This window comes from Symsagittifera roscoffensis, chromosome 7 (assembly GCF_963678635.1).
Source record: "Symsagittifera roscoffensis chromosome 7, txSymRosc1.1, whole genome shotgun sequence".
NCBI classification, from domain to species: domain Eukaryota; kingdom Metazoa; phylum Xenacoelomorpha; order Acoela; family Convolutidae; genus Symsagittifera; species Symsagittifera roscoffensis.
In genome coordinates, this window is record NC_087068.1 from 17,979,112 (window position 1) to 18,003,370 (window position 24,259).

Genomic DNA, 24,259 nt, shown 5'->3' on the forward strand with positions numbered 1-24,259 from the left:
AAAGTGAACACATTTGATGCATTTTTAATTCATCAAATGAACCGAAAAAAGAAATTTTCTAACTCAATATACTCGCAATTTTTTAAATGAATAATTTATACATAATGTGGCTTTATGCTTTCCGATTGATTACTTGCACCTAGCGTTATTTACATGCTACCAAAAGTAGCACTTTTATTTGCGAGTTAGGTTGGTCTAAAGTTCGTCTTAATACACTTTGCCTCGCAAGTGTAAAATTGTAAGAAACGTGTCAACAAACTTAGTTAACTTGGAAAGCACCGTTTTTCGACTGATTCGGATGCTCATCGTCACCAGTATTAACTGCAGAATTAATAGAATCAATTAGTTGCATCCTCTTTTTTTTGCACATGAACTTAATTGAACTTCTAATTGAAGACTTTGAACTTGATTGAAGTTGAACGTACTGTAACATCCAATGAGGTCGATGTCAATGATTCCTTCAGAACATCCCTTGACATGGAGGATGAGTGACTGCACAATAATTTCCAGAGAGTCGTCGTCGTTCTTGATCAAGAATTCAGAGGGAGATCCAGAAGCGGCCACTGAGAACCATGCCTCCTAAAAACCCAAAATTCTTAACGATGTATTCCATTTTTTATGATTTTTGTTTACTGGTTCTTATTCGGTAAATAAAAAAAATAAAAAAGCAAATACCCCCCCCCCCGCCACACCAACTACAAAAATCACTGTATGGGGTCTATAAATTTAAAGAACCAAACTGTATTAAAAAAAACTCTTTCGAACCTAACCAAACGTCAAGGTGTAATATGACCAAATAAAAAATAGAACTACAGAAGGTACTAATTGTATGCAATTGCAACAGAAAGTTTCATGACTGACGGTTTGACATCGTTTTTTGTTACAACTCACCTCGGCTGAAGTAGCAGCCACAGTTCGGACTGTGTTTCCACTTGGAGCTAAGAAGGAGGAAGCTCCACTCTCGTCGATCACTTCGATCAGCAACTCAGTGTCTTTAGACACTCCAGGAGTTGACAGAACTATCTCCATCACTGCTGTTGGCTCCTGCAAACAAGAAACACTCAAAACGGTTTAATCATCATCATAATAAATTGTTTCCAGCATTGCTTCACACTCGACAAATAATTTTATACATAATCATCCTAAAATCATCCCAGGAAGATCTTCATTAGACAAATTATGTCTGTTTTCAGACGTCTCAAGCGCTAAAAAAACTGTTTAGGTTTAAAACATAATTATGTACCCGACAAATTTTTGAATATCAAGTTTCCCCGGTTTTGATTTTACAAATAATTATCTACGCGACATTTTTTGAATATCAAATTTTCCCGATTTGAGTTTACAAATGATTATGTACGCGACCTTTTTGAACATAAATTTTTTCCCGGTTTTGAGCTTACAAATGATTATGACGTGACATTTGTTTAAAAATCAAGTTTTCCCGGTTTTGAGTTTACCAATAATTATGTACACATTTTTTAAACATAATTTTTTTCCGGGTTTTGAGCTAACAAATGACTATGTGAACAACTTTTTTGAATTTCAATTTTTCCCAGTTTCGAGTTTACAAATGATTATGTACGCGACATTTTTTTGAAATTCAAGTTTTCCCGCTTTTGAGTTTACAATTAATTATGTACACGTTTTTTACACATAATTTTTCCGGGTTTTGAGTTCACAAATGACTATGTGAATGACTTTTTTGAATATCAATTTTTCCCGGCTTTGAGCTTACCAATAATTATGAACACGGTATTCTTTGAACAGAACTCTTTCCCGTTTTCGAGTTTACAAATGATTACGTACCAGGATTTTTTTTTACCAAGTTTCAAATAACAAGAGCATTAAATCGATTTATAGATTGATCACAGTAACCAAATTTGCAGTCAAAAGTCAAAAATTTTGCAGCTCTTAGTATTTAGAATAAATTTGTTTTCCTGATTCCATTTTTACCGTGCTTTTCGCTTTTTATGATCTTCAAATTTGTAATTCAGTGCCTACTTATTTCAGTAGCTGACATTTAAAAAAAAAAGACTTTTCCAGCTCATTTAGCCCAACTTTTGGCTTAATCTGAACACATGAGCTATTCAGTTTGCTAAACTAGCCGGGAACGATCACAGACACGTAGAGTAAACCATGTTCACTGGGTTAGTTGAAACTATGCGTAAAAAAAATTCTTTTTCAAAAACATTCAAAATTCGTCATCAGCCGTAGTAAAACAAACCGCCGTTGAACAAACGATTTTGATGAACTTACTTCATAGTCATACTCTACAGTACTTGTCATTTCTTCCGAACAATAAAACCCGACATCAGGTACGATTGTGGTTTCTCCTGTTTCTTCGGGTGTAAATAATGTTGTTAGTCCACTCGGTTCGGCAGGTGTTGGTCCAGCGGGTCCTGCAGGTGTTGGTCCAGCGGGTCCTGCAGGTGTTGGTCCAGCGGGTCCTGCAGGTGTTGGTCCAGCGGGTCCTGCAGGTGTTGGTCCAGCAGGGGTTGGTCCAGCGGGTCCTGCAGGTGTTGGTCCAGCGGGTCCTGCAGGTGTTGGTCCAGCAGGGGTTGGTCCAGCGGGTCCTGCAGGTGTTGGTCCAGCGGGTCCTGCAGGTGTTGGTCCAGCAGGGGTTGGTCCAGCGGGTCCTGCAGGTGTTGGTCCAGCGGGTCCTGCAGGTGTTGGTCCAGCGGGTCCGGCAGTTGTTGGTCCAGCGGGTCCGGCAGGTGTCGGTCCAGTCGGTCCGGTAGTTGTTGGTCCAGTCGGTCCGGTAGTTGTTGGTCCAGCGGGTCCCGCAGGTGTTGGTCCAGCAGGGGTTGGTCCAGCGGGTCCTGCTGGTGTTGGTTCAGCGGGTCCGGCAGGTGTTGGTCCAGCGGGTCCGGCAGTTGTTGGTCCAGCGGGTGCTGGAGTTGTTGGTCCAGCGGGAGCTGCAGGTGTTGTTCCGGAGGGCACAGCAGCTGTTGGTCCAGCGGGTCCTGCAGGTGTTGGCCCAGCAATTCCAGCAGTTGTTGGTCGAGCGGGTCCTGCAGATGTTGCTCCAGTGGGTCCACGAGGCGTTGGTCTAGCAGATCCTGCAGTTGGTGGTCCTGCAGTTGTCGGTCCAGTGGTTACCACAGTTGTTGCTCCAGCGGGTCCAGCAGGTGTTGGTCCAGCGGTTCCTGCAGGGGTTGGTCCACCAGGTCCTGCAGGGGTTGGTCCACCAGTTATTGGTCCGGTGGTTCCAGCAGGTGTTGGTCCAACGGGTCCTGCAGGTGTTGATCCTGAGGGTGCTGTAGTTGATGGTCCACTTATTCCAATGGGTCTGACAGCTGTTGATCCAGTAGGTTCTGTTTGAGCAGGCTCAGTTGATCCGATAGCTGATGTTGCTTCTGTGTTGCGTGACTGAGGTGCAGTTATGCCTTCCGTGGACTCCATTGGAATGGCAGCCGTAGGTCCCATGTTTCCAGAAACCGTTGCAGCAGTAGCCCCTGTGCTTACTGATGCAGCAGCGACTGTTCCGCTTGTGCTTCCAGCAGCAGATGTCACTTCTGTAGATCCAAATGCTGTAGCAGCTGTTGCTTCAGAGCTCCCGGATATCGCTGTGGCCGTTAAATCTGTAACTCCCGGTTCAGTAGCGGCGGTTACGCCTGTGCTTCCAGCTGCGAATGTTGCGCCGGTCCTTTCTGACTGAGTAACAGATGTCACTTCTGTATATCCAAATGCTGTAGCAGCTGTTGCTTCAGAGCTCCCGGATATCGCTGTGGCCGCTACAACTGTAACTCCCGGTTCAGTAGCGGCGGTTACGCCTGTGCTTCCAGCTGCGAATGTTGCGCCGGTCCTTTCTGACTGAGTAACAGATGTCACTTCTGTAGATCCAAATGCTGTAGCAGCTGTTGCTTCAGAGCTCCCGGATATCGCTGTGGCCGTTAAAACTGTAACTCCCGGTTCAGTAGCGGCGGTTACGCCTGTGCTTCCAGCTGCGAATGTTGCGCCGGTCCTTTCTGACTGAGTAACAGATGTCACTTTTGTAGATCCAAATGCTGTAGCAGCTGTTGCTTCAGAGCTCCCGGATATCGCTGTGGCCGCTACAACTGTAACTCCCGGTACAGTAGCGGCGGTTGCGCCTGTGCTTCCAGTGACGAATGTTGCGCCCGTACTTTCTGACAGAGTCGCGGCTGTTACTTCTGTAGATCCAAGTGCTGTAGCAACGGTTGCTTCAGAGCTCCCGGATATCGCTGTTGCCGTTAAAACTGTAAATCCCGGTGCAGTAGCGGATGTTACGATTGTGCTTCCAGTGGGTCCTGCAAGTGTTGGTCCAGTGGGTCCGGCAGTTCTTGGTCCAGCAGTTGTTTGTCCAGCGGGTCCCACAGGTGTTGGTCCAGCGGGTCCTGCAGGTATTGGTCCAGCGGGTCCTGCAGGTGTTGGTCCAGCGGGTCCGGCAGTTGTTGGTCCAGTGGGTACAGCAGTTGTTGGTCCAGCGGGTCCTGCAAGTGTTGGTCCAGCGGGTCCTGCAGGTGTTGGTCGAGCGGGTCCTGCAGGTGTTGGTCCAGCGGGTACTGCAGGTGTTGGTCCAGCGGGTCCTGCAGGTGTTGGTCCAGCGGGTCCGGCAGTTGTTGGTCCAGCGGGTCCTGCAGTTGTTGGTCCAGTTGGTCCGGCAGTTGTTGGTCCAGCGGTTCCCGCAGGTGTTGGTCCAGCAGGTCCGGCAGGGGTTGGTCCAGCGGGTCCTGCAGGTGTTGGTTCAGCGGGTCCGGCAGGTGTTGGTCCAGCGGGTCCGGCAGTTGTTGGTCCAGCGGGTCCGGCAGGGGTTGGTCCAGCGGGTCCTGCAGGTGTTGGTTCAGCGGGTCCGGCAGGTGTTGGTCCAGCGGGTCCGGCAGTTGTTGATCCAGCGGGTCCTGCAGTTGCGGGTCCGGCAGTTGTTGGTCCAGCGGGTCCTGCAGGTGTTGGTCCAGCGGGTCCGACAGGTGTTAGTCCACCGGAACCGGTAGTTGTTGGTCCACCGGGTCCGGTAGTTGTTGGCCCCGCGGTTGCTGGTGTAAATGGTTTGACAGGCGTTTGTCCAGCGGATTCAGTGACTACTGGTCCAGTTGTTCCAGATGATGCGGTGCTTCTAGAGGATGGTTGCCTTTTGGTCGGAGGCGGCAATGCGTTCATTTCCTCGTCCTCGGCACAAGGGGTGATTGTAGAAGTGCTCGTCATTTCTATTGTTGTTCCTGGCAACAAACATTTAGTGAGATACAAAATATTGCAACAATGTTTCGAACAAAATAGAAAAATTGACTGTGACCAGGGGCGGATTTAGGGGAGGCGGACCCGCCTTTCAGGGATTCGACCTGCCAACCAATCTTTGGTATTTTTTTATGACATCCATTTCGACTAAACCTAAAATTGTTCTGAAAGCGCCTTTGGCGCCAATATATACTTATTTTGAAGAGGAGCGTGCGCCAAAAAACGCAATTTTTTGGTCAAAATTTTTCAAAAAGTGCTTTTTTTGTCATGTTTTTTTTTTCAAAATTTTGCCTGCGGCGCAGAACAAAATAGGGTCTTCATAGTATTCTGTAAGTGCTCGGAAAATCAATTTGGTAGACTAAAAAAAAGGTCGACAAATTTGAAAATCTGCCCTCCCTCCTTGAGAAAATCCTAGATCCGTCCCTGAATGTGACCGAATTGTTGAAAATTAAGATTGGTAGTACACTTTTGCAACTAAAGTCGATCATGCTTTTTGTGACCTTTACATTTTTGCTGTTCGCTAGTGGAGTCTGCCTTCCTTTTAAAAAAATGAATTGAAGTAAAATTGAAAATAAATCGAAAGTCAAACCACGAACAATCAAAATTGAGCGTAATTAAATTTAAAGACTTTTTCCTGAAAAAAAATACAAAAAAAATCATCACGCCTAATGCCCGATTTCAACACCCTTGCTTAACATTGAATTGTTGAACAATTGAATTTTACGAACCTGGAGTTGTTTCTGACTCTTCGGTGGTTACTTCTGGGGGTCCTGTTGTGACTTCTGGAAGAGCAGTTGTCACTTCTGGGGGTCCTGATGTCACTTCGGGAGGAGCGGTGGTCACTTCTGGTGGTTCGGTGCTAGTGACTGGTTCTAAAAATTTTTGGAAAAAAGTACAATTAAAATTTTTTAAAAAACAATTAGGCTGCACTGAATATCAGTAGCAGGTTTTCAAGCATTTCGTGATATAAACAGAAAAAAAATTGCTATTAAGTAAGAGAAGCCTCTGCAAAATCTCAGATGTCTTCTGGCTTATAAAATTCTCCTTGCTATTTTTTCAACCGAAGATACTATCAATAAATACAAAAAAACGACAAAAATTTTATTGAGACAAGCTATTTGCTTACTTGCGCAGACGACCGGAGCCACTTTGAGCGTGATGTCATCTCCATTACTAGCAACAGGCGTGACTCGTAGAAGTTTGATCTTGAGAACCGACACCATCAATTCATCAAAGTCTACGCTTTTATCTGCCGACTGCGATGGTCTCGTAGGATTGGGCTTGAGCACCTGAAAGATTCAAACTTTTAAAACAATGGCTAGGATTGATGTGTAATACCGAAAACAAGATAATGACTAGAATTTATTGGAATATCCAAAAAAGGGAGAGAATTGAAATTGAATATTTATATTGCAAAGGAATGATTGTACATAGAGGCCAAGCACCACTTCTGATACAAAACAAGAAAGCCGCTAAGTCGAAAAAAAATCAACCGCAATACGAAAGTCGGAAAAATTAGAAATATCAAAATGAATACGAGTAATTCAAACGGCCGAAAAAATTCAAAAAGACTTATAAAAAGTTAAACAGTCCCCCTCATCCTCAAACAGAAACAAAAACTTTATTCAAGCCTCAAATCAAACAATATGAGGCCACTTAACCGATGTAATATAGGCCGAAACCTATTGAGCCGAAAAAAAAACTAAAATCAAAAAGCCGAAAAAAAATTTATGACTAATAAAAAGTTATTAAATCTTTCTCACACTCAGAACACACACAAACAAAATCGATCGCCAATCAACGCAATATTATGCCAATAAGTCGAAATAGTTTAGGGCAAAAATAGTTTAGGGCAATAGTTCCTCTCACCCTCATAACACACAAATACACACACACGCACACAAAATTTTCACTCGTCGACCGGTATAACGCAATATGAGGCCACTAAGCCCAGATAATATAGGCTGAAACCTATGAAGCCAAGAAAAAGGAAAAATAAAAAACAACAAAAAATGAAACTTTAACAAATCGAGTCAGTAAAGTTACAACCGATACAACAAAGAAAATTTTGAATACGACAGATATTTATAATGCTAACATGCACAAAATATATCTGTAGCGGTAAATTTGTTGCTAACAGAGGCTTTTGTTAGCAACAAATTTTGTTGCTCAAAGTTTGTTGCTAAGTAAATTTGTTGCTAAAAAACCAAATAACGCAACCTTCTGAAAGAAAAGTCCAATTCTTTTTATGCAAGGCTTATCAACGTGGTTTGGCAAAAAGAATGATTTTTTATTGATTGTTTAATGTATACAAAAAATATCTGTAGTAGTAATTCATTTGAAAGAAAAAATATATATAAAGAGACCTGTTCGTTGGGCAGCTAACTGGCCTTTTTGGGGTTCTTCCAAGATGGGATTTTTTCATTGTTGAGTTTTGTAAATAATAAACGTGTCTGTTCCCTTCTTGAAAATAAATTATTAGCGATGAGTTGTGTAATTAGAACTTACAACAGGGCCGGCGTCTTTTCCTGATCCGGTATCGGCAGCGAACAGAACTTCTCCCTCGGAGTCGAGCAGCTGGAAGCTGAATGCGAACGTACCTTCAGAATCTCCCGAAGACTCAAAGTCTAGTCTCATCAGTTTTTTCTCATCGTCCTAAATAGCCTCAATGGTTGTTTAAAACGAACGTTGAAATGAGCTCAAAATTATAATAAATCATTTCAACGATAAAATTTGGTGTTTAAATTTTGCTCAAACGAAAGTTTCGCCGAATCTTAAGTCGTGAAATGAGTACTTCTGAGTCACAGACAGGAGTAAAAAACTGAAAATGTTTACCCTTGCAATCAGAAAAGGCCGTAATTTTTTTCCCATCAGGCAACTCAAAAAATCCGTTTCGAGCGCCAATTTAGGACCAATGAACAATCCCTCCCCTAAATCAATTTAGGGAGGAGATACTTATCAGCCAATCAAAATTGAGCATAGTACATGCAGGCCTTACTGCTTGATCTTGCCATTTATATTGAGGGAGGAGATTAGCCTAACGCCTCAAAAAAGTGTGCTTTGGTTCATATCCTTTTAAGATAACTTGAAACTCTTCGCAAAACGAGTAACGAGTACTCACTCCGAAGTTGAAGACTTCTATGAAATCGGTGTCTGACAAAGAGAATGTCAAAGCATCAGAGTCTAATTCAAGAGCTTCTTCCATACAGACATGAGCAGTTGTTCCTAATAACAAAACGCTTACATCAGAATTGACTGTTCGAACAGTAACATATTTTTGAAACTTAATTGTTGATCTTCAAAAAACCTGGCAATGTTGTTTCTTCTGGCAGGGTTGTTTCTCCTGGCAGGGTTGTTTCTCCTGGCAGGGTTGTTGCTCCTGGCACGGTTGTTTCTCCTGGCACGGTTGTTGCTCCAGGCACGGTTGTTGCTCCAGGCACGGTTGTTGCTCCAGGCACGGTTGTTTCTCCTGGCAGGGTTGTTGCTCCGGGCACGGTTGTTTCCCCTGGCACGGTTGTTGCTCCAGGAACGGTTGTTTCTCCTGGCAGGGTTGTTGCTCCAGGCACGGTTGTTTCTCCAGGCACGGTTGTTGCTCCAGGCACGGTTGTTGCTCCAGGCACGGTTGTTTCTCCTGGCACGGTTGTTGCTCCAGGCACGGTTGTTTCCCCTGGCACGGTTGTTGCTCCAGGAACGGTTGTTTCTCCTGGCAGGGTTGTTGCTCCTGGCACGGTTGTTTCTCCTGGCACGGTTGTTGCTCCTGACAGGGTTGTTGCTCCAGGCACGGTTGTTTCCCCTGGCACGGTTGTTGCTCCAGGCACGGTTGTTGCTCCAGGCACGGTTGTTGCTCCAGGCACGGTTGTTGCTCCAGGCACGGTTGTTTCTCCAGGCACGGTTGTTGCTCCAGGCACGGTTGTTGCTCCAGGCACGGTTGTTTCTCCTGGCACGGTTGTGGCTCCAGGCACGGTTGTTGCTCCAGGAACGGTTGTTTCTCCTGGCAGGGTTGTTGCTCCTGGCACGGTTGTTTCTCCTGGCACGGTTGTTGCTCCAGGCACGGTTGTTGCTCCAGGCACGGTTGTTTCTCCTGGCACGGTTGTTGCTCCAGGCACTGTTGTTGTTCCAGGCACGGTTGTTTCTCCTGGCAGGGTTGTTGCTCCAGGCACGGTTGTTTCTCCTGGCAGGGTTGTTGCTCCAGGCACGGTTGTTGCTCCAGGCACGGTTGTTTCTCCTGGCACGGTTGTTGCTCCGGGCACGGTTGTTTCTCCTGGCACGGTTGTTGCTCCAGGCACGGTTGTTTCTCCTGGCAGGGTTGTTGCTCCAGGCACGGTTGTTTCTCCTGGCACGGTTGTTGCTCCAAGCACGGTTGTTTCTCCTGGCACGGTTGTTGTTCCAGGCACGGTTGTTTCTCCAGGCACGGTTGTTGCTCCAGGCACGGTTGTTTCTCCTGGCACGGTTGTTTCTCCTGGCACGGTTGTTGCTCCAGGCACGGTTGTTGCTCCTGGCACGGTTGTTGCTCCAGGCACGGTTGTTTCTCCAGGCACGGTTGTTGCTCCTGGCAGGGCTGTTGCTCCAGGCACGGTTGTTGCTCCAGGCACGGTTGTTTCTCCAGGCACGGTTGTTGCTCCAGGCACGGTTGTTGCTCCAGGCACGGTTGTTTCTCCTGGCAGGGTTGTTGCTCCAGGCACGGTTGTTGCTCCAGGCACGGTTGTTGCTCCAGGCACAGTTGTTTCTCCTGGCATTGTTGTTTCTCCAGGTAGGGTTGTTGTTATTGTTGTAGATGAAACTAAAATAAGTCTAATTTACCCATACAAATTTTTTACAATAAACCCAAACTGTTTTTAGCAAATAAAAAAACGACGGCAAATATGAGCTCTAAGAACTCGAAAAAATCGAATGCTGAAAAATGCTACTCATTTAGAAGTACCATGCATGCAATCATCCAATTTACCATAGATTACTAAGACATGTAAGACCCAGAGAGACATTTTCAATCTTTCAAAAAAGAAATTTGGAGGAAAGAGGCAAATGGTCGAACCAAAAAAACTCTCAACTTCTGATGAGCCCAAAAATCCAAGCCCTATCAAAATCCAAATAGAAGAATCGAGATGAGAACAAGTTAAGTACCTTCGCCTGATGTCGTCTGTGCCAAAGTTGTCGTCTTAAAGGTAGTGGGTGCCACTGTTGTAGTCGGCTCAACTGAACTACTCGTGTACACCTAATTATCAGTAGAATTGAATAGACGTATTAATGCAGCATTTAGCTGTGATTTAAACTTAAAAACATAGCCAAAAGACAGTGGGAAAAGAGTCAATGAACGAAAGTAAACAAAAATAAAAATACTACCTTGTTTTTCTCAACTGTCGAGTATCAATTAAGTAACAAGAAAGTAACCAGTATTTTCTGTCCGATCCAAATGCAACTTATTTACAGGTAACATTGAACCAGAGGGGATCCTAAGAGGACCATTCGGTCGCAGCGAAATGCCTAAGAAACGAATTGCCTGAAACGCATTCCTGGATGCTTAATTTGAACACGATGTATTACACTATTTCACGCATTTCTAAAGTTTTATCCAAAACCCCCGATTTCTTAAGAGATTGAGATCTCCTATTTGAACTGCTGCGTCCTCGCCTTTGTCTGTGATTTCCAAACCTTTTTAGCAGCTTTCATACCCTTCTCATACATTTTTTTGTTTAAAAGAGTTTTTGCATTTCTAAAATGTGATGTGTCAACATTGTTAGATAAATAAATGTTTGCTTCGTAGTTTTTCTTTCTCTTACAGTTGTCTGTGAGGTGGAAACTGTAGATGACGTCACAGAAGTGGACTTTGTGGTGGAGGATGAGGTGATCACTGTGGTCTCTGTTGGTGTAGATTGAGTTGTAATCACTGTTGTTGATCGCATAGTGCCAGTTGTTGTCTCGTCTGAAAAAAAAGAGACAGAATTGCAATTTTTCTAGATTTTTTAAGCTAAAGTTCATGATACTTTATTTGGCTGATGATACTTTATTTCACCAATTACGAACTGGTGTATCATCCAAAAGTTGCAAACGAACAATAAAAAATTGAACCAGATTTTTATTATTTTTTTTTCAAATTCAAAGCAGTTCAGTAATACCTACTATTATCATGAACTGATGTATGTTAACTCACGCAATTCTAACATTTTTGAACAGATTTCTTAAATGCCTAAGCTATAGACGGTTCGAATCAAATCATTTTCAAAAATTTCGTCTTTATCGTTAATCGTCAAAGCAGCATATCTATCGGTTTAATATTTTTTATGAATTTCATTCAAAATTTCAACAGTTCCGAAAATTTCAAAAAACAGCAGCTGCTGATCGCTTATACAAAAGTTAGAAATGTGAGAATAGTGTACATTCAGTGTAAAAAGCACTTACATTTTTCGCACATGCAAGCCTTGACCTCCACGTCAGACTCAATGCATTGGTCGAAAGAGATTACGACTCTGTTGGCTGGGAACGAGGTCACCCTCTCTCCCTCGAAGTTGCTTCCCACTGCAATTTGAACAGATGAGTCATTCCTGACGGTGATGTAGGGTGTTGATTTGTCGTCGCTAGAGGGCGATGAAGAGACGAGTTCTGTCATGTCAACCACAACAGCAACCTGAAATGAAAAAAAAGTGAATTGTTAATTTCGAAGTAAAATTTAGGAAACAATTGAAACTGACTTCATTTAGAACGCAAACACTTTCGTTAAAATTTTTGTTTTGAATTTGCGTTTAAGTTTAATTTAAGAATTCTTTTTTGTAGTTTTTGAAGCTCAAATGATCCATTTAAAATTGGTGATAAAGATTGATAGCGTTTTGTTGACCATTACTATAAATCTGAAATCTTAATTAGTTGTAACGTATGTTGCGTAATTTATTACGTAATTATGTTTGAATGACTAACTTGTTCTTCTTTAGTTTCGACTTCCTTGAAATTTCCACTGGCTTCGTCCCACGACAGGAACATGTTCACGGGGACACCAGCGAAATCCAGTGTTACCAGAGTGATTGACACCTCGAACTCCTCAAGGTCGGCAGGGATCCCGCCAAGGGAGATGGAGTCCAAGTATATGGGATCCTGAAGACATTATCATAAAACCATGAGGCGTAGTCTAATAGTGATTTTAAAAATGCAGAAATGAAGAAGATAGTACACGAGGCAAGCCAAAACTTTTAGATAAGAAACCTTTATTTTTTCATCTTTTCCACCAAAGCCAAATTTCCTCGCAAAAAAACTGAAACACCCTCAGTGCAATATTTCGAGTTAATTGGCCGTGAAATCTTTTTTAAAACTCCGATGCGTACCTCGGAGTCGTCGGAGAGTATGAGCTCCTCTTCAGTGTCGGTGTTCATTTCTGAGTCGGAACAATTTTTCTCCTCGATGGTTCCGACGGCGATTGGCTCGGTGTCATTTGTCATGCCCGCGCAAGGAGTGACTGTCTGAGTAGTGATGACTGTGGTTGTGGACTGCTGAGTGCTTCTGGATGTAGATGTTCGCACTGTGGTCTGTGTAGTGGTCATTCCAGTGCTCGTTATTTCACTCGTGGTCATGAATTCTAGACAGTGAAAATATATTTTTCTTTTTAAAAATGTGCTCCTTCAAAAATAAGATCTCGGAAGCTTTAACTACAGTTGAAACTGCGAGCTGAAATCAAGAAGGCAGCAAAAACTGGTTGAAGTTGTTTATTTTTCTGGTAGTTTCTCGACAATTTCTTTTAAAATTGACAGATGATATGGTATATGTTCAAAATCTTTTTGAGGTTCTTATTTAAAATTTTAAACTTTCAAAAGCGGGCTAAATATTTCATTTTTAAAAATAACTCGCTAGGCGACATTTAAGTTTTTTCAATGCAACTACTTGGGAACTTACCTGAGCATATGACGGGTGTGATGACGAGAGCTATTTCGTCATCTCCCTCTTGTGAAGTGGGTCCACTCACATCAATCATCCTCACACTCACTGTGGCCACACCCACCTCTTCGAAACTCACATTCTTCACTTCGCTTGCACTTCCGCTTTTCAGGACCTGTGCAGAAAAGAGAAAATTCGATTAAAAATTTATTTCGAAACAAGTCCGCAATCAAGAAAAACAACGCTCTAGTATGGAATCCCGAGACGACCGAATTAAAATAAGTTACATAAAACTAGTTTTTTTATTTACATTTTTACAATTTCATTCACAACATTTGTCACTAACAGCTACTTACTTCACTCGAGTAAACTTAAATTTTCACGGATTAAATTAATCTATTGTAAGCTATTAAGCCATTAAAAGAAGTTACTGCAAGCCTGCTGGCTCGCTTTATTCGCTCGAATTAAGACAAAAAAATCAAAGATTCCGAACCGGTTTTTCTCGACACTGGTAAAGTTTTTTTGAAATTTTTAAATGTAGTTCGAATCATGATTGAAAATTCTTTCATATATTACTCAACTCTCTCCGATGATTATTTGTGGTAGCTGATTTTGCAAAGAAAACAAAAAACGACAAAAAACTAAAACACACCCGAATAAAAGCTCCTCCCATTTTTCAAATGGTCGGAACAAAAATGAGCAGACTATAATAATCCACAGTTTTTTAAGTAGATGGAGTATATCTGCGTGCTCACCAAAGTTGTGATGTCTGCAGTTGGTTTGTTGGGGTCAACTGGGGTCACATCTACTCCATTATCATCAACGAAGACGAGTTGGAAGGTGAACCTCTTTGGAGATGCTGGGGATCCAGGGGACACATCTCCAGTGGGGTCAACCACCAGGCGCACAAGTTTCTGGTCGATACCCTGGATAGAAAAAAGTTGAAATTATCAAACTATAATAAAGCTACAATTTAAACAAAAACCACATTTCGAAATATTTCCTAGAACAATTTTACTACAGGTGATTTTCTACGATTATTTGGGGTTATTTCATTCATCAAAAAATCCAAAAAATTATGCAGAAAATTATACATTACAGTGAACCCTCCATGCAAATCCAAAAAAATATATAAGCTGAAAAACTCGACGGGAAACAAATTCATCTTTGATAAACTGCCCTAGAAAACATCCCTCGTACGAATTTGGGAACTTCACTTCATAATTGCCATCTATTCAAACATCAAGAAAAAAGCACTGACGAAGTTGATGAGTTCTGCTTGTCTTCCCGAATCTGTTTCCTTGAAGGAGACAGCCTTCGTGTAGCTGGTCAGGGGGTTCTCCTCACAGTAGTAAGTGGTACTGCTAACAGGTCCCGTAGTCAGGGCTGTAGTTGAGGGCTCTGAAATTGATTAAAGTAAATCTAGGCCATTTTTGAAGCATATTTTAATTTTTTGACATTAAGTAGATTTTTGACTGTTTTAGGTTTGCTGAAAAAAATACTGCCAACAATTTGGTTTTAAATATAAAAACGATGAGTAAAACTTACTGAAGCATCCCTCTACAGTGATTGTGATGGCACTGCTGTCTCCAGCTGTGTCGAACTTGTTGCAGGAGTCGAGTGAGTCTGTCTGCAGAATGTAGACTGAGAGAGAAGTGGCGGGGAAGGAGCCAGTGTCGTTGAAGGTGAACTCAATCGAGGCCTCTCCATCTTCGGCCAACACATCCCACATCTGAACAACCGGATATTATGAGTGGCAAATCACAGTTTCCAAAAAAGACGAATTCCAAGAGTTGCAACCGGAAAACCAAAATCGAACAAAGCAAATGTCTTCAACACTCCTTCCCCCTCCCTCCTCGAGGGAGCCAACAACAACTGTAAAATCCCAGATTTTCAATTGCATAGAAATTGCACTTCTTACATATATTACATATAAGATTTCGGTTATATGCCATTGGCTTTTTCAGTTAAAATAATCCGTTAGAAAACTTTTTCAAAAAAATACAAACATGACGTTGCTGTTGTTCAAGAAACTATAGTTTCATGGATAAATAAGTAGTAGTATTGCAGTACAACCAAAATCATCACACAAAAATTTGATTGAATGAGCCTGCAGACCACTGCTTACTTTAACGTCTTCGTTTGTCGGGTCAACGGTGGAGTTGAATTGCTTCTCAGCAACTCCCAGGGGTCCGAAGTAAGTTCCCAGTTGGTACTCGGTGCCTTCCAAAGTTCGGAATACGATCGCCACCTTCAGTTCACTCGGTGAGTCATCGGATTCGAACACTACTGAGAAACCGGTGAGCTGAGCCTAGAACAACAAGGTTCCGTTGTCATTTTGCGTTGACTCAATTAAATGACAATAAACAACGGTTCAAGCGACAAAACTTGACGCACAAGTTAAGAAGAGCAATGCTCCATTTTCACTGCCGTATATGAAAAAAAAACAAGTTTAGGGGAGGGAGCCAAGTTTTTCACTTGAGCAAATACTTTTGACAAACTTCAATAGTAGTGAAAAAACTGTGAATAAGATATGATTACTCACGTCCTGTTGTCCTTGTCCAACTTGGAAGTCGGTCTTCATCAACACGCCCACTGGTAGGACATCATCAATCATACTCTCCTCACAGGTCTTAGAGGTCACCACTACACTGTCCAAACTAGCCTCCTCCATCTCTTCCGCACAGGGTTCTGGCTCCTCGGCACCTGTCAAGTCAAGGTCATTCGATGTTAATACAGCGTGAACTAATTTAGGTGAACTTAATTAATACGTGAGCAACTGAATGTTACCCTGAATAATGATATCAACATATTTAAAATCCCTATATGTGTTCAGTAAGGTTCATGTTCCTTGGGCATCTATGAGACATATAACCTCATCATTATGGTAGCAATGAACTTGAAAATCACTGTTCATGGATTATAGTTTCTCCTAAAGTCTATTTTCATTCTATAACAACAATTTAAAATAGTTTACTTTACATTTTCGTTTTCGCTTGTAATAAATTTCCATTGAACAGAAGAAGACACCACACAATAGGCAGCAAACTGCCCGATTTGGTGTTGCACAATCTGGGATTACGTGATTACTAAGTGATAATCATGATAAATTGATTTACGAGACGGGGCAAATACATTTTTAAAAAACATCAAAATAAATTTGCTTATAGTTTTTATCATAACACCGCTTTGAGCAGGCACTTAACCAAGCAAATTATCTTCTTTTTCTTTTCTTGAGAACAAATTTATTATGTAATTGTTACATAACTCACTCATGCACTGGTCTTCGTCCTCGTTGCACTCATTCTGGCCAACTTTGACTGTGTCTGGTTTGATCTCAACCAGGATACTCTCACTGTCCGTCGAAGATGTGGTGCACATTTCGGCAGATGGCACTAACAGCAGACCCTTTGCCTTCACATACGCTCCAGCTGGAACCATGTACTCGATCACGTCACTGCTGAAGGAGCTGAACACTGTCGGCTAAAGGAACACAAAACTAGTTCAAGTCTTAATTTTAAAAATTATATTTTTCTTAGATATATTTCCCATAGTGTTATAAATTATACCTCTGATATTTTGCACTGCTATGTTTAATATAAACCATATATCAAACGTGTAATCCACTTTGACCAGAAAATTTCAAATCTTTAAAACACTTTTAAAAGCAAAAAAAGGTCTTTTTATGATTTAAATTTCAAAAGTTGTACAACATCTTACTTATATCCATTAAAAGACATTTCAGTTTCTAAATGAGGTTTATAGTTCTGTACGACAAATAGGATCGATCCTACCACCTATTGACTCTGAGGAAATTCTTAAATTAGCACAAGCACAGAACATACCTCCAAATCAGGTGAGCTTCCATCGTAGAGACTGCATGGGAACTGCGGGTTCACTGTATATGTTACTTCCTCCCCATCTTCTTTAAACTCCTTAAGAGTTGTTCCTTCTTCCAGAGTATCCGAATCATAGTACAACACTGTAAATGCATTCAGCCTCACAGTCTGGTCCTCAAGGTCGAGTTTCACTGTGTTTACAATCTGTTTGCCATCTAGTGCCACGTGAATGAATTGTCGGCTCAGGCCACTTCCGCCTTCGGTCAAGGTCAAAAAGACGGGCGAGTCATCCACTGTTCCAGGCGCGGAGCTGTCACCAATTCCACTAAAATAATGAACTCAGCGTAAGAAAGTTTTCATAATGGAAATTTTGATAAATAAGAAGTAGAAATGAAGCAAATTTACTTTCTTCTTAGATTATTTCCATTGCCTTATCATTTGAAACAATTTCGAACATTCATGCAAACGCTAAAAACTTTTTTTAATTTAAAAAAGTCTTAAATAAGAGCAAAAAATTCACTTAAAGTTTTAAAGCAGTCACATCATTTTTTGAGCGTTTGAGCGGTTCGTTTTTGACTCGGTCTAACATTGACTGTATATAAGCACATCACTTAGAAAGAAGTGATCGAGTTTTACCTGATCGAGAGACCTGACACCATCTTCTCGCAGAACATGCACTCGGGTTCAGTTGTCGTGGTCTCGGTCGGTGGAGTCGTGAAGGGTGTAGTCATCTCGGGTGTTGTGGAGTAAGAGGGCGTGTATGTTGTCAAGTCGGTACAGATCCAGTCTTTGGAATCAGACCCAGAGTCTCGTGCCTCGACACAGTCCTCGAATTCCAAGCAAGTCTGGAACGATCCAGCCATGCAGTAGCTAAAGAAAAACATTACTCGTATGTTTTTTTTGATCGTTACCAATGAAAAAAAAAAGCCAACAGTCACTTGAAAAAGTGTTAATGATTGCAAGAAAACCGGAAATAAATGACCGACTTGTTTAATAAAAAAACTTCCAAATTTCAAAGAAAAAAATTTGATGGCTTTCAAGCTCTCTGAATTTCTAGAACACCTTATGATTGATCTTTTTTTGATAAAACTAACCCCAAATGATCATTAAAGAGCATTTTATTCCACGTTTTTTTTTTGCGCCATTTCCGATTTTGCAATTGGAAAAAACAGTTTGTGTTCTTCCAAAATTTAATTGCAATAATAGTTCAAATTTGGCACGAACAAATTTTAAGAGGTCAATCATAAGTTGTTCTTGAAATTTAAAGGGCTTTGAGGCAACAGAAAAAATCTATATAAGCGTCTTCACTACGTTTATTGACCCTTACAAACGTCCTGATTAAACTATATTTAGACAAAATTGCAATTAGAAAACGTGTAGACGGATTTTGTGCATATAGTACCAACTGTTCCAATCACAAAAATAGAAATTTCCAACGACTACAGTGAGAGGAAGAAAAGGAAAACTTATAAAAACTAACCAGCCATACTCGACTATATTTTTCTTAATAATTCCTTTTTTCTGCCTTTTTAAAACCATTTTATTGAATCGTTAAAATAAACTGGATCTACTCAACAATCACACTTCTTTTGGTACCTATTAAAAAACTGCCACCCCTATAAATAAAAGCATTAAATTAGCACTAATGCCTTGTATTTTAAATTCGAGTTTTGCTGCAATCTGATTGATCAAAAATTCGCCGTCTAATCTACTTAACAATGGCTTCCCCTTTCTTGAAATGGAGGAAGAATTGTTAATTAGATCCAAAAAGCTTCAAAAGCTAATTTTTCACGGATTATTTTTTTTAGGATAGCCTAAATAAATGCCAAAAAAGTCCAAACTCAAATTAAAAAGCAAAAAGTTCTTAATTTTCGTTTTAATTTCCACAACAAATTAAGGTCTAAAAAGGACTTAAAATGATGCAATTGATCAAACTATGGTTTTAGATATTATGTTTTACCGGTGGACAATTTATGGAAAAAAAAAACATTTTAAAAACACTTAAATAATAAGGAATAAAGAAACAATAAGGACACTTTTAAGAGTCTTAATCTTAAACAAAAGTGCTTCAAAAAGATATCAACGTTGATCCCGTGCGAGGTAATCAAAATTGGCTGGAAAAATGAACCATACGCCATAATTCCTTCCAGTTACTTTCGGCGATGTGATCGGAACAACATATTCTACGCGATCTTATAGTGCAAAAAGGAATTATTAATCGCCTCGAAAGTGGGAAATGACTGAAATTAATTTTCCATAAAACTCTTTGAATTTCAATCACAATTTATGATTGGTGGGAAATCAAAACAATTTCGAGCACAATTTATGATTGCTGGGAAATCTAAACAATTAAATCCACTCTTGAAACTAGAAGTTGATTTCGTTTTGCGTGACTTCTACAGTTTTGCTTTTGACAGTGGAGTACGTCTTTCTTTAAACAACGGAAATGAACTGAACTTTAAAAGAAATCAATAGTTAAAATTTAGCGTGGACAAATTTAAGGACTTTTCCTGAAAAAAAAACATCACGACCTATATAAGAGTCTGAACCACGTTCATCGACAGTTTTTCCAGCATCGAGGAAAACTAATTTAAAACTATGGATTTTTTAGACTATTCATCACGTTTACAAATTTACCTTGTTGAACAAGTAACGAGCTGGGTTGGGAGAAACAGAGAAGTTGTTATAAGACCTTCTCTTTAAGCGCATATTTCGTACTGAATGCCTAATAAAATAAGAAAAAGTAATGCTTTTTTGAAAATTATGACTTCCGTCAAAAATTCTCTGAGAAAAATTCGAAAAAGTTGTAATTGAAAGCGCATTTTGATGGCTGTTTTTTCAAGTTTGACCAGTTTTTTTAGTTTTGGGCATCCTTTGGCGACAACCTCCCAGCCCTGGTATTGAGACTTTTAAATTAAATAATTTGTTATAAAGTAGCTGTTCAAAAGTTGATATTTTTATCTTTCTCAAAAAATGTGTCAAAAAGTCTCAAAAAAATAACTATGCAACGATGATCTGTGGTCTGAACTTTCTGTGCTACTGGCACAGCAAATCGCAACTCTTGTAATTATGGATTCACAATTGTGTTGTTATAAGAGCCATTATCATAATTACCAATTAAGCTTCTTTTTTAGATTGTTAGAAGGGGCCTCAACTGACGAGCTCTTCTGATGGGTTGCGTGTCACGGAGCCGAATACCCGAAAAATAAACTCGTTCACGGATAGCCGAAAACTAAATTCGTTCCCGGATAGTCGAAAAATAAGATCGATCCCGAAAAGCCGAATTTATTTTGCTCCCCCAGCCGTTCAATATTACAATAACCATAAAATTGCATATTAAAAACATACTTTATAACCAACAAGTACTAATCAATACACTTTTTTTCTTATTGTTTACTTGGATCAACCGCAATCACCCCTAATCGATTTAGGGGGGATTTAATTACCGTTTTTTCAGAAGCTGACTTCGAGGGCAAAAAAAGTGGTCTATTTAGTCAAAAAAAATACTCGATATCAAATTATGAATAATATTTTACGCTATTAACAGGATAAAATAGGTATTCGGTATAAAAAATTCTCCAGCAATATATTCAGCTCTCCCGGCCAAGAAACAATTATGAGGTCCCAAACTTATGATGTAATTTAATTGTTGAGGTTGAGAGGGTGGTAACCCCAGACCCTCCCCCCAACTCCACACTCCCTGTTTGAAGAAGTTATTCCCCTTTCAAGCAAGGCATTCTTTTGTAAATACAATGAGAGGGGGGTGTTAGTAATTGTTAACTGTATCAGGAAAAACCGGAGTTTTGTTGTTAGGAAGAAAGTAGCCGGACTTTTCTTGTTAATTAATTCATTGAGAAAAAACGTATCAGCCAATCAAATCTCTTTAAAGGTTTTCGGAAATTTGTTAGCTATCAGGCTATCCAATTAAAATGAATTTCAATTTGGTTTTTACTTAATTTAGTTACAATCGGAGGTATTTAGTTTTTGTCGGCTATCCGGGATAGCGGCTCTGTGGGCACGCACATTCTGATGACCCTAGATGGTATGTGATGCATGCCTAATACACTATTATTTGGTACTGACTAATATATAATACCAGTGGTTGCTTTGATAAGTACATCTGAATTAAAGTTACCAATTAGTATATAAATAGCTGTTTTTTCTTGTAGTATAGTTATTACTTGTAACGATTCCATTAATATAGTTCGTACCAGCAGGTGCAGTTGTAGCAGACCCAGGAGCAGCCGGGGATGGAACTGGCGAGGGAGCTGGCCATGGCCTCCCCCCACTCTTCACTGTCCAACATCTGTCTCTCATCCTCCGACAGACTATCCAGTCTTGCTAGAGCACACGAATAAACCATCAGTATTTTGGTATCTCTGGACGAAACAAAAACACGAACTGAGTACATCAAACAGTGCTGATTTAGATTGTCTGGACGAAACGAAAAGCATTAAACTTGAATCTTTAAATGCCTTTTTGTCAAAACTGGTTGACTCGCTTTAAATTTTGGCAATTTGGCAAAATGGTGCTATTTGCTTTGCAAGGTTCGGGCCCAAAAACTTTACCCCAAAAGCGGATCAGTTTACCTTTTCAGTCAATCAAAAATTGCGCTGAAATTACTGGGTCAATTACTGACAAAAATATATTAAAATGAGCCCCTTACGTAGGTCAACAAAGTATGAGAAGGGTATATTCTCCTGACAAATTGCGCAAAACGTTCAAAAATTACTTTTAAATTATAAAATGAGTTTTATATAATAAAACGAGTTTTATACAAGAAAATGACCTTTTTGGCTATCAAAGAAAACTAGTTTTCTTTATACAAATTTTTCGATGTTATACTCTTCTTAAATTTTGTTAGGCTACTTAAGAGGCTCACTTTGATATATTTTTTGTCAGTAGTAGTTTTATCGTAATTTTTGATTGACTAAGAAAGTTACAAATGATCCGTTTTTAGAAACAACTTTGGGCCCGAATTTCGCAAAATACATTGTATGATAAAAAATTTCCTTAAAATTTTGAGCAAATTTTGTCCGTATCCTTTTTCACCTGCTGTCAACTAAATTTGAGAAAAACTTGTTTTAAGTTTCATATTTTATGCTTTTCGTCCGGATAATTTACATCAGCACTTGAGAACAAAACACAAAATTATTGTGTAAGATCCATAATTTTTGACTGGATCATATGGCAGCTGGTTCGAACTTTGCCTGGTTTCTATACCACCCCAGTACAAGGAATCCAGTAACGTAACAAAAAGTAGACAAGTAAAAAAAAACGTCATAAAGTAGACAACTACTATATTAACTAATCAGAATCGAGAACAACAAACTTAAGAAATAATTATTTTATAATTATTTAGTTCCTAAGGTTGCTTTCTCTTCTCAATTTTGATTGGTTAATACAGTATTTGTCTTTTTTTACCGGTATGAAATAAAGTTTGCCTAGTTTTTGACCGCACTCCATGGAATCAAATATCCGAAAATTATGTCCGAACAAAGTTGAAGCTATCCAAAGTGGGTGTCGGATATCAAGTCATGAAATAAGATTTAACTGAGAACTGGTCTGAAAAAATTTTGAATTTGCTGACGTTTTTTGGCTTTTCATAAAATATAAATTTCCAATTGATGTTCAGGAAGGTAAAACTAAAATACCGTTAAAGTTGCATTTTATTTTTTATAATTTATTCATTTCAAAATCCGGCTGATATAAATTATGGATGCTTTTTCTAAAGGGTGCATTGTCAAGAATAAAGCTCATTATGGACTAAATTTGCCTCATTTCTTAAAAATACTATTTTACAGATGAAAAAATAATGTTTTTAGGTGCTTATTAAACTTTAAATTTCGGCCTGAAGTCCCTTCGGCTAGAAATCCTGTCAGCTTGTTGTCCTAGAACCATCCAAAGTAATGTTTTAAGCGCAATATAAGCTCACATATAAGCTTCAAAATTCTGTAAAATGGAAATTTTATGCAAATTAAGACATTTTGCAGATTATAATGTCTTCTTAATGTACCGAAAATACTTTTGATGTCTTAACAGATGTCAATTTATTTGCCAGGCATCAGAGTGCAATTTTAACTGCAAACATCAACACAGAGGCGAAGTTGCACTTCGAATACACAAGCAAAAATCTGACCGATAACGCTACTGGGAAAAATTGAATGAGTACAGCTTGGAGTCTACAAAATTTCTTAAGTGACGCAAGCCATTGATGAGTCTACATAATTGCTAAGTGACGTGAGCCAATTATGACGTATTAGCAGTACCAGTCAGTTTGATAAGAAAATATTACCAACTAGCTCAATTTATAGAACGGACGCATTTTAACTAGTATACGAAAAAGTTCATGAAAAACATCCGACCTTGCCCAGGTTCGAACCCTCTTATTTTATTGCGGGTCTCCTTCTCTACCTCTACGCTACAGATCCACGATCCATTGAAACTAAAATGCTTTGTGTAATTTAATAGTCTGCGTTAATATCCTTAGCATTGGCTGTACTTAATAGCTGGATCAAAACGAACTTTCAAAATGAAAACATTTTGTCGCTAAAATGGGAGCGTTGACTTATGGATATATCTATTCATACGCCATCTCATATCCAAAATTTTGAAGGTCAATTTAATAATAATAATAATAATTGTCGTTCCTGCGATTGGTTTAAAATGCCTATTTGATACCTTTGGTTATTTTCATTTTAGTTCTAGAGAAAGATTGTACGTCGGGCCACTAAATGAGCGTACCAATGTTCTAGTTCTCGGTGAAATTTTTTCAATCAGCTGCCATTAATTCGGAAAAAGACTGCATCTATGTTTTTAATGCACATTGTTCAAGAATTCGGCCTAATTATCATTAAAAAAAATCAGCGCGAATCGTCTTATTTGCGCTTTTGCTCTAATGAAATCAAGCAAAAGCCGTGTTTAAAGTTAAACAATTGAAATTTTGCACCAATCGGAGAATACCCGAAGGTCAACACGAGTTATGATTTTAGCAAGTTTAATTTTTGTTCAACTTTTCCTTAATTAGCGTTGTTTTTCCTTAATTAGCAAGGAAATAGGCTGATTGCACAGTCCTTCCTTGCACTGTCGAATTTTGCGGGCATTGAGTCAGATGAACAACTTACGATCATTGATGTCGTCTAAAATTATGGTAGCCGATTGGTTGTAGTCACAGAATGTGGTCGTCACAACCTTGGTAGTTGATTCAGCAGCAGTGTATGTTGTTACTTTTGTCGACAGCTTCGTGGTACCACTATAAGTGGTCGAAATCGAAGTTGTTGTACTTATCTTTGGTGTACCTAAATTGACATTTATCCACATAACTTGATAAAAATGTAGTTGAAAGTTTGAAGTAATTGCGTACTAAAAGT

At 39.9% G+C, this 24,259-nt stretch overlaps 1 protein-coding gene across 1 annotated transcript in view; it reads right to left on the minus strand.

Annotated features, from left to right (window-relative positions):
- The window catches only part of LOC134851926 (mucin-19-like), a 62,937-nt gene extending 38,728 nt beyond the window's left edge, over nucleotides 1-24,209 (minus strand). Inside the window, exons 1-25 of the mRNA XM_063868202.1 lie at nucleotides 24,014-24,209; nucleotides 21,101-21,230; nucleotides 17,526-17,759; nucleotides 16,896-17,214; nucleotides 16,323-16,533; nucleotides 15,596-15,756; nucleotides 15,179-15,361; nucleotides 14,599-14,782; nucleotides 14,312-14,451; nucleotides 13,806-13,976; nucleotides 13,069-13,225; nucleotides 12,504-12,754; nucleotides 12,103-12,276; nucleotides 11,590-11,815; nucleotides 10,971-11,113; nucleotides 10,315-10,405; nucleotides 8,501-9,973; nucleotides 8,315-8,418; nucleotides 7,702-7,848; nucleotides 6,320-6,482; nucleotides 5,922-6,065; nucleotides 3,100-5,177; nucleotides 2,370-3,011; nucleotides 892-1,044; nucleotides 426-579 (exon numbers count right to left, since the gene is read on the minus strand). Coding sequence (XP_063724272.1) covers nucleotides 426-579; nucleotides 892-1,044; nucleotides 2,370-3,011; nucleotides 3,100-5,177; nucleotides 5,922-6,065; nucleotides 6,320-6,482; nucleotides 7,702-7,848; nucleotides 8,315-8,418; nucleotides 8,501-9,973; nucleotides 10,315-10,405; nucleotides 10,971-11,113; nucleotides 11,590-11,815; nucleotides 12,103-12,276; nucleotides 12,504-12,754; nucleotides 13,069-13,225; nucleotides 13,806-13,976; nucleotides 14,312-14,451; nucleotides 14,599-14,782; nucleotides 15,179-15,361; nucleotides 15,596-15,756; nucleotides 16,323-16,533; nucleotides 16,896-17,214; nucleotides 17,526-17,759; nucleotides 21,101-21,230; nucleotides 24,014-24,209 — 8,029 coding nt within the window. The remainder of the gene's footprint in view (nucleotides 1-425; nucleotides 580-891; nucleotides 1,045-2,369; nucleotides 3,012-3,099; nucleotides 5,178-5,921; nucleotides 6,066-6,319; nucleotides 6,483-7,701; nucleotides 7,849-8,314; nucleotides 8,419-8,500; nucleotides 9,974-10,314; nucleotides 10,406-10,970; nucleotides 11,114-11,589; nucleotides 11,816-12,102; nucleotides 12,277-12,503; nucleotides 12,755-13,068; nucleotides 13,226-13,805; nucleotides 13,977-14,311; nucleotides 14,452-14,598; nucleotides 14,783-15,178; nucleotides 15,362-15,595; nucleotides 15,757-16,322; nucleotides 16,534-16,895; nucleotides 17,215-17,525; nucleotides 17,760-21,100; nucleotides 21,231-24,013) is intronic.
- Nucleotides 24,210-24,259: the final 50 nt, after the last annotated feature.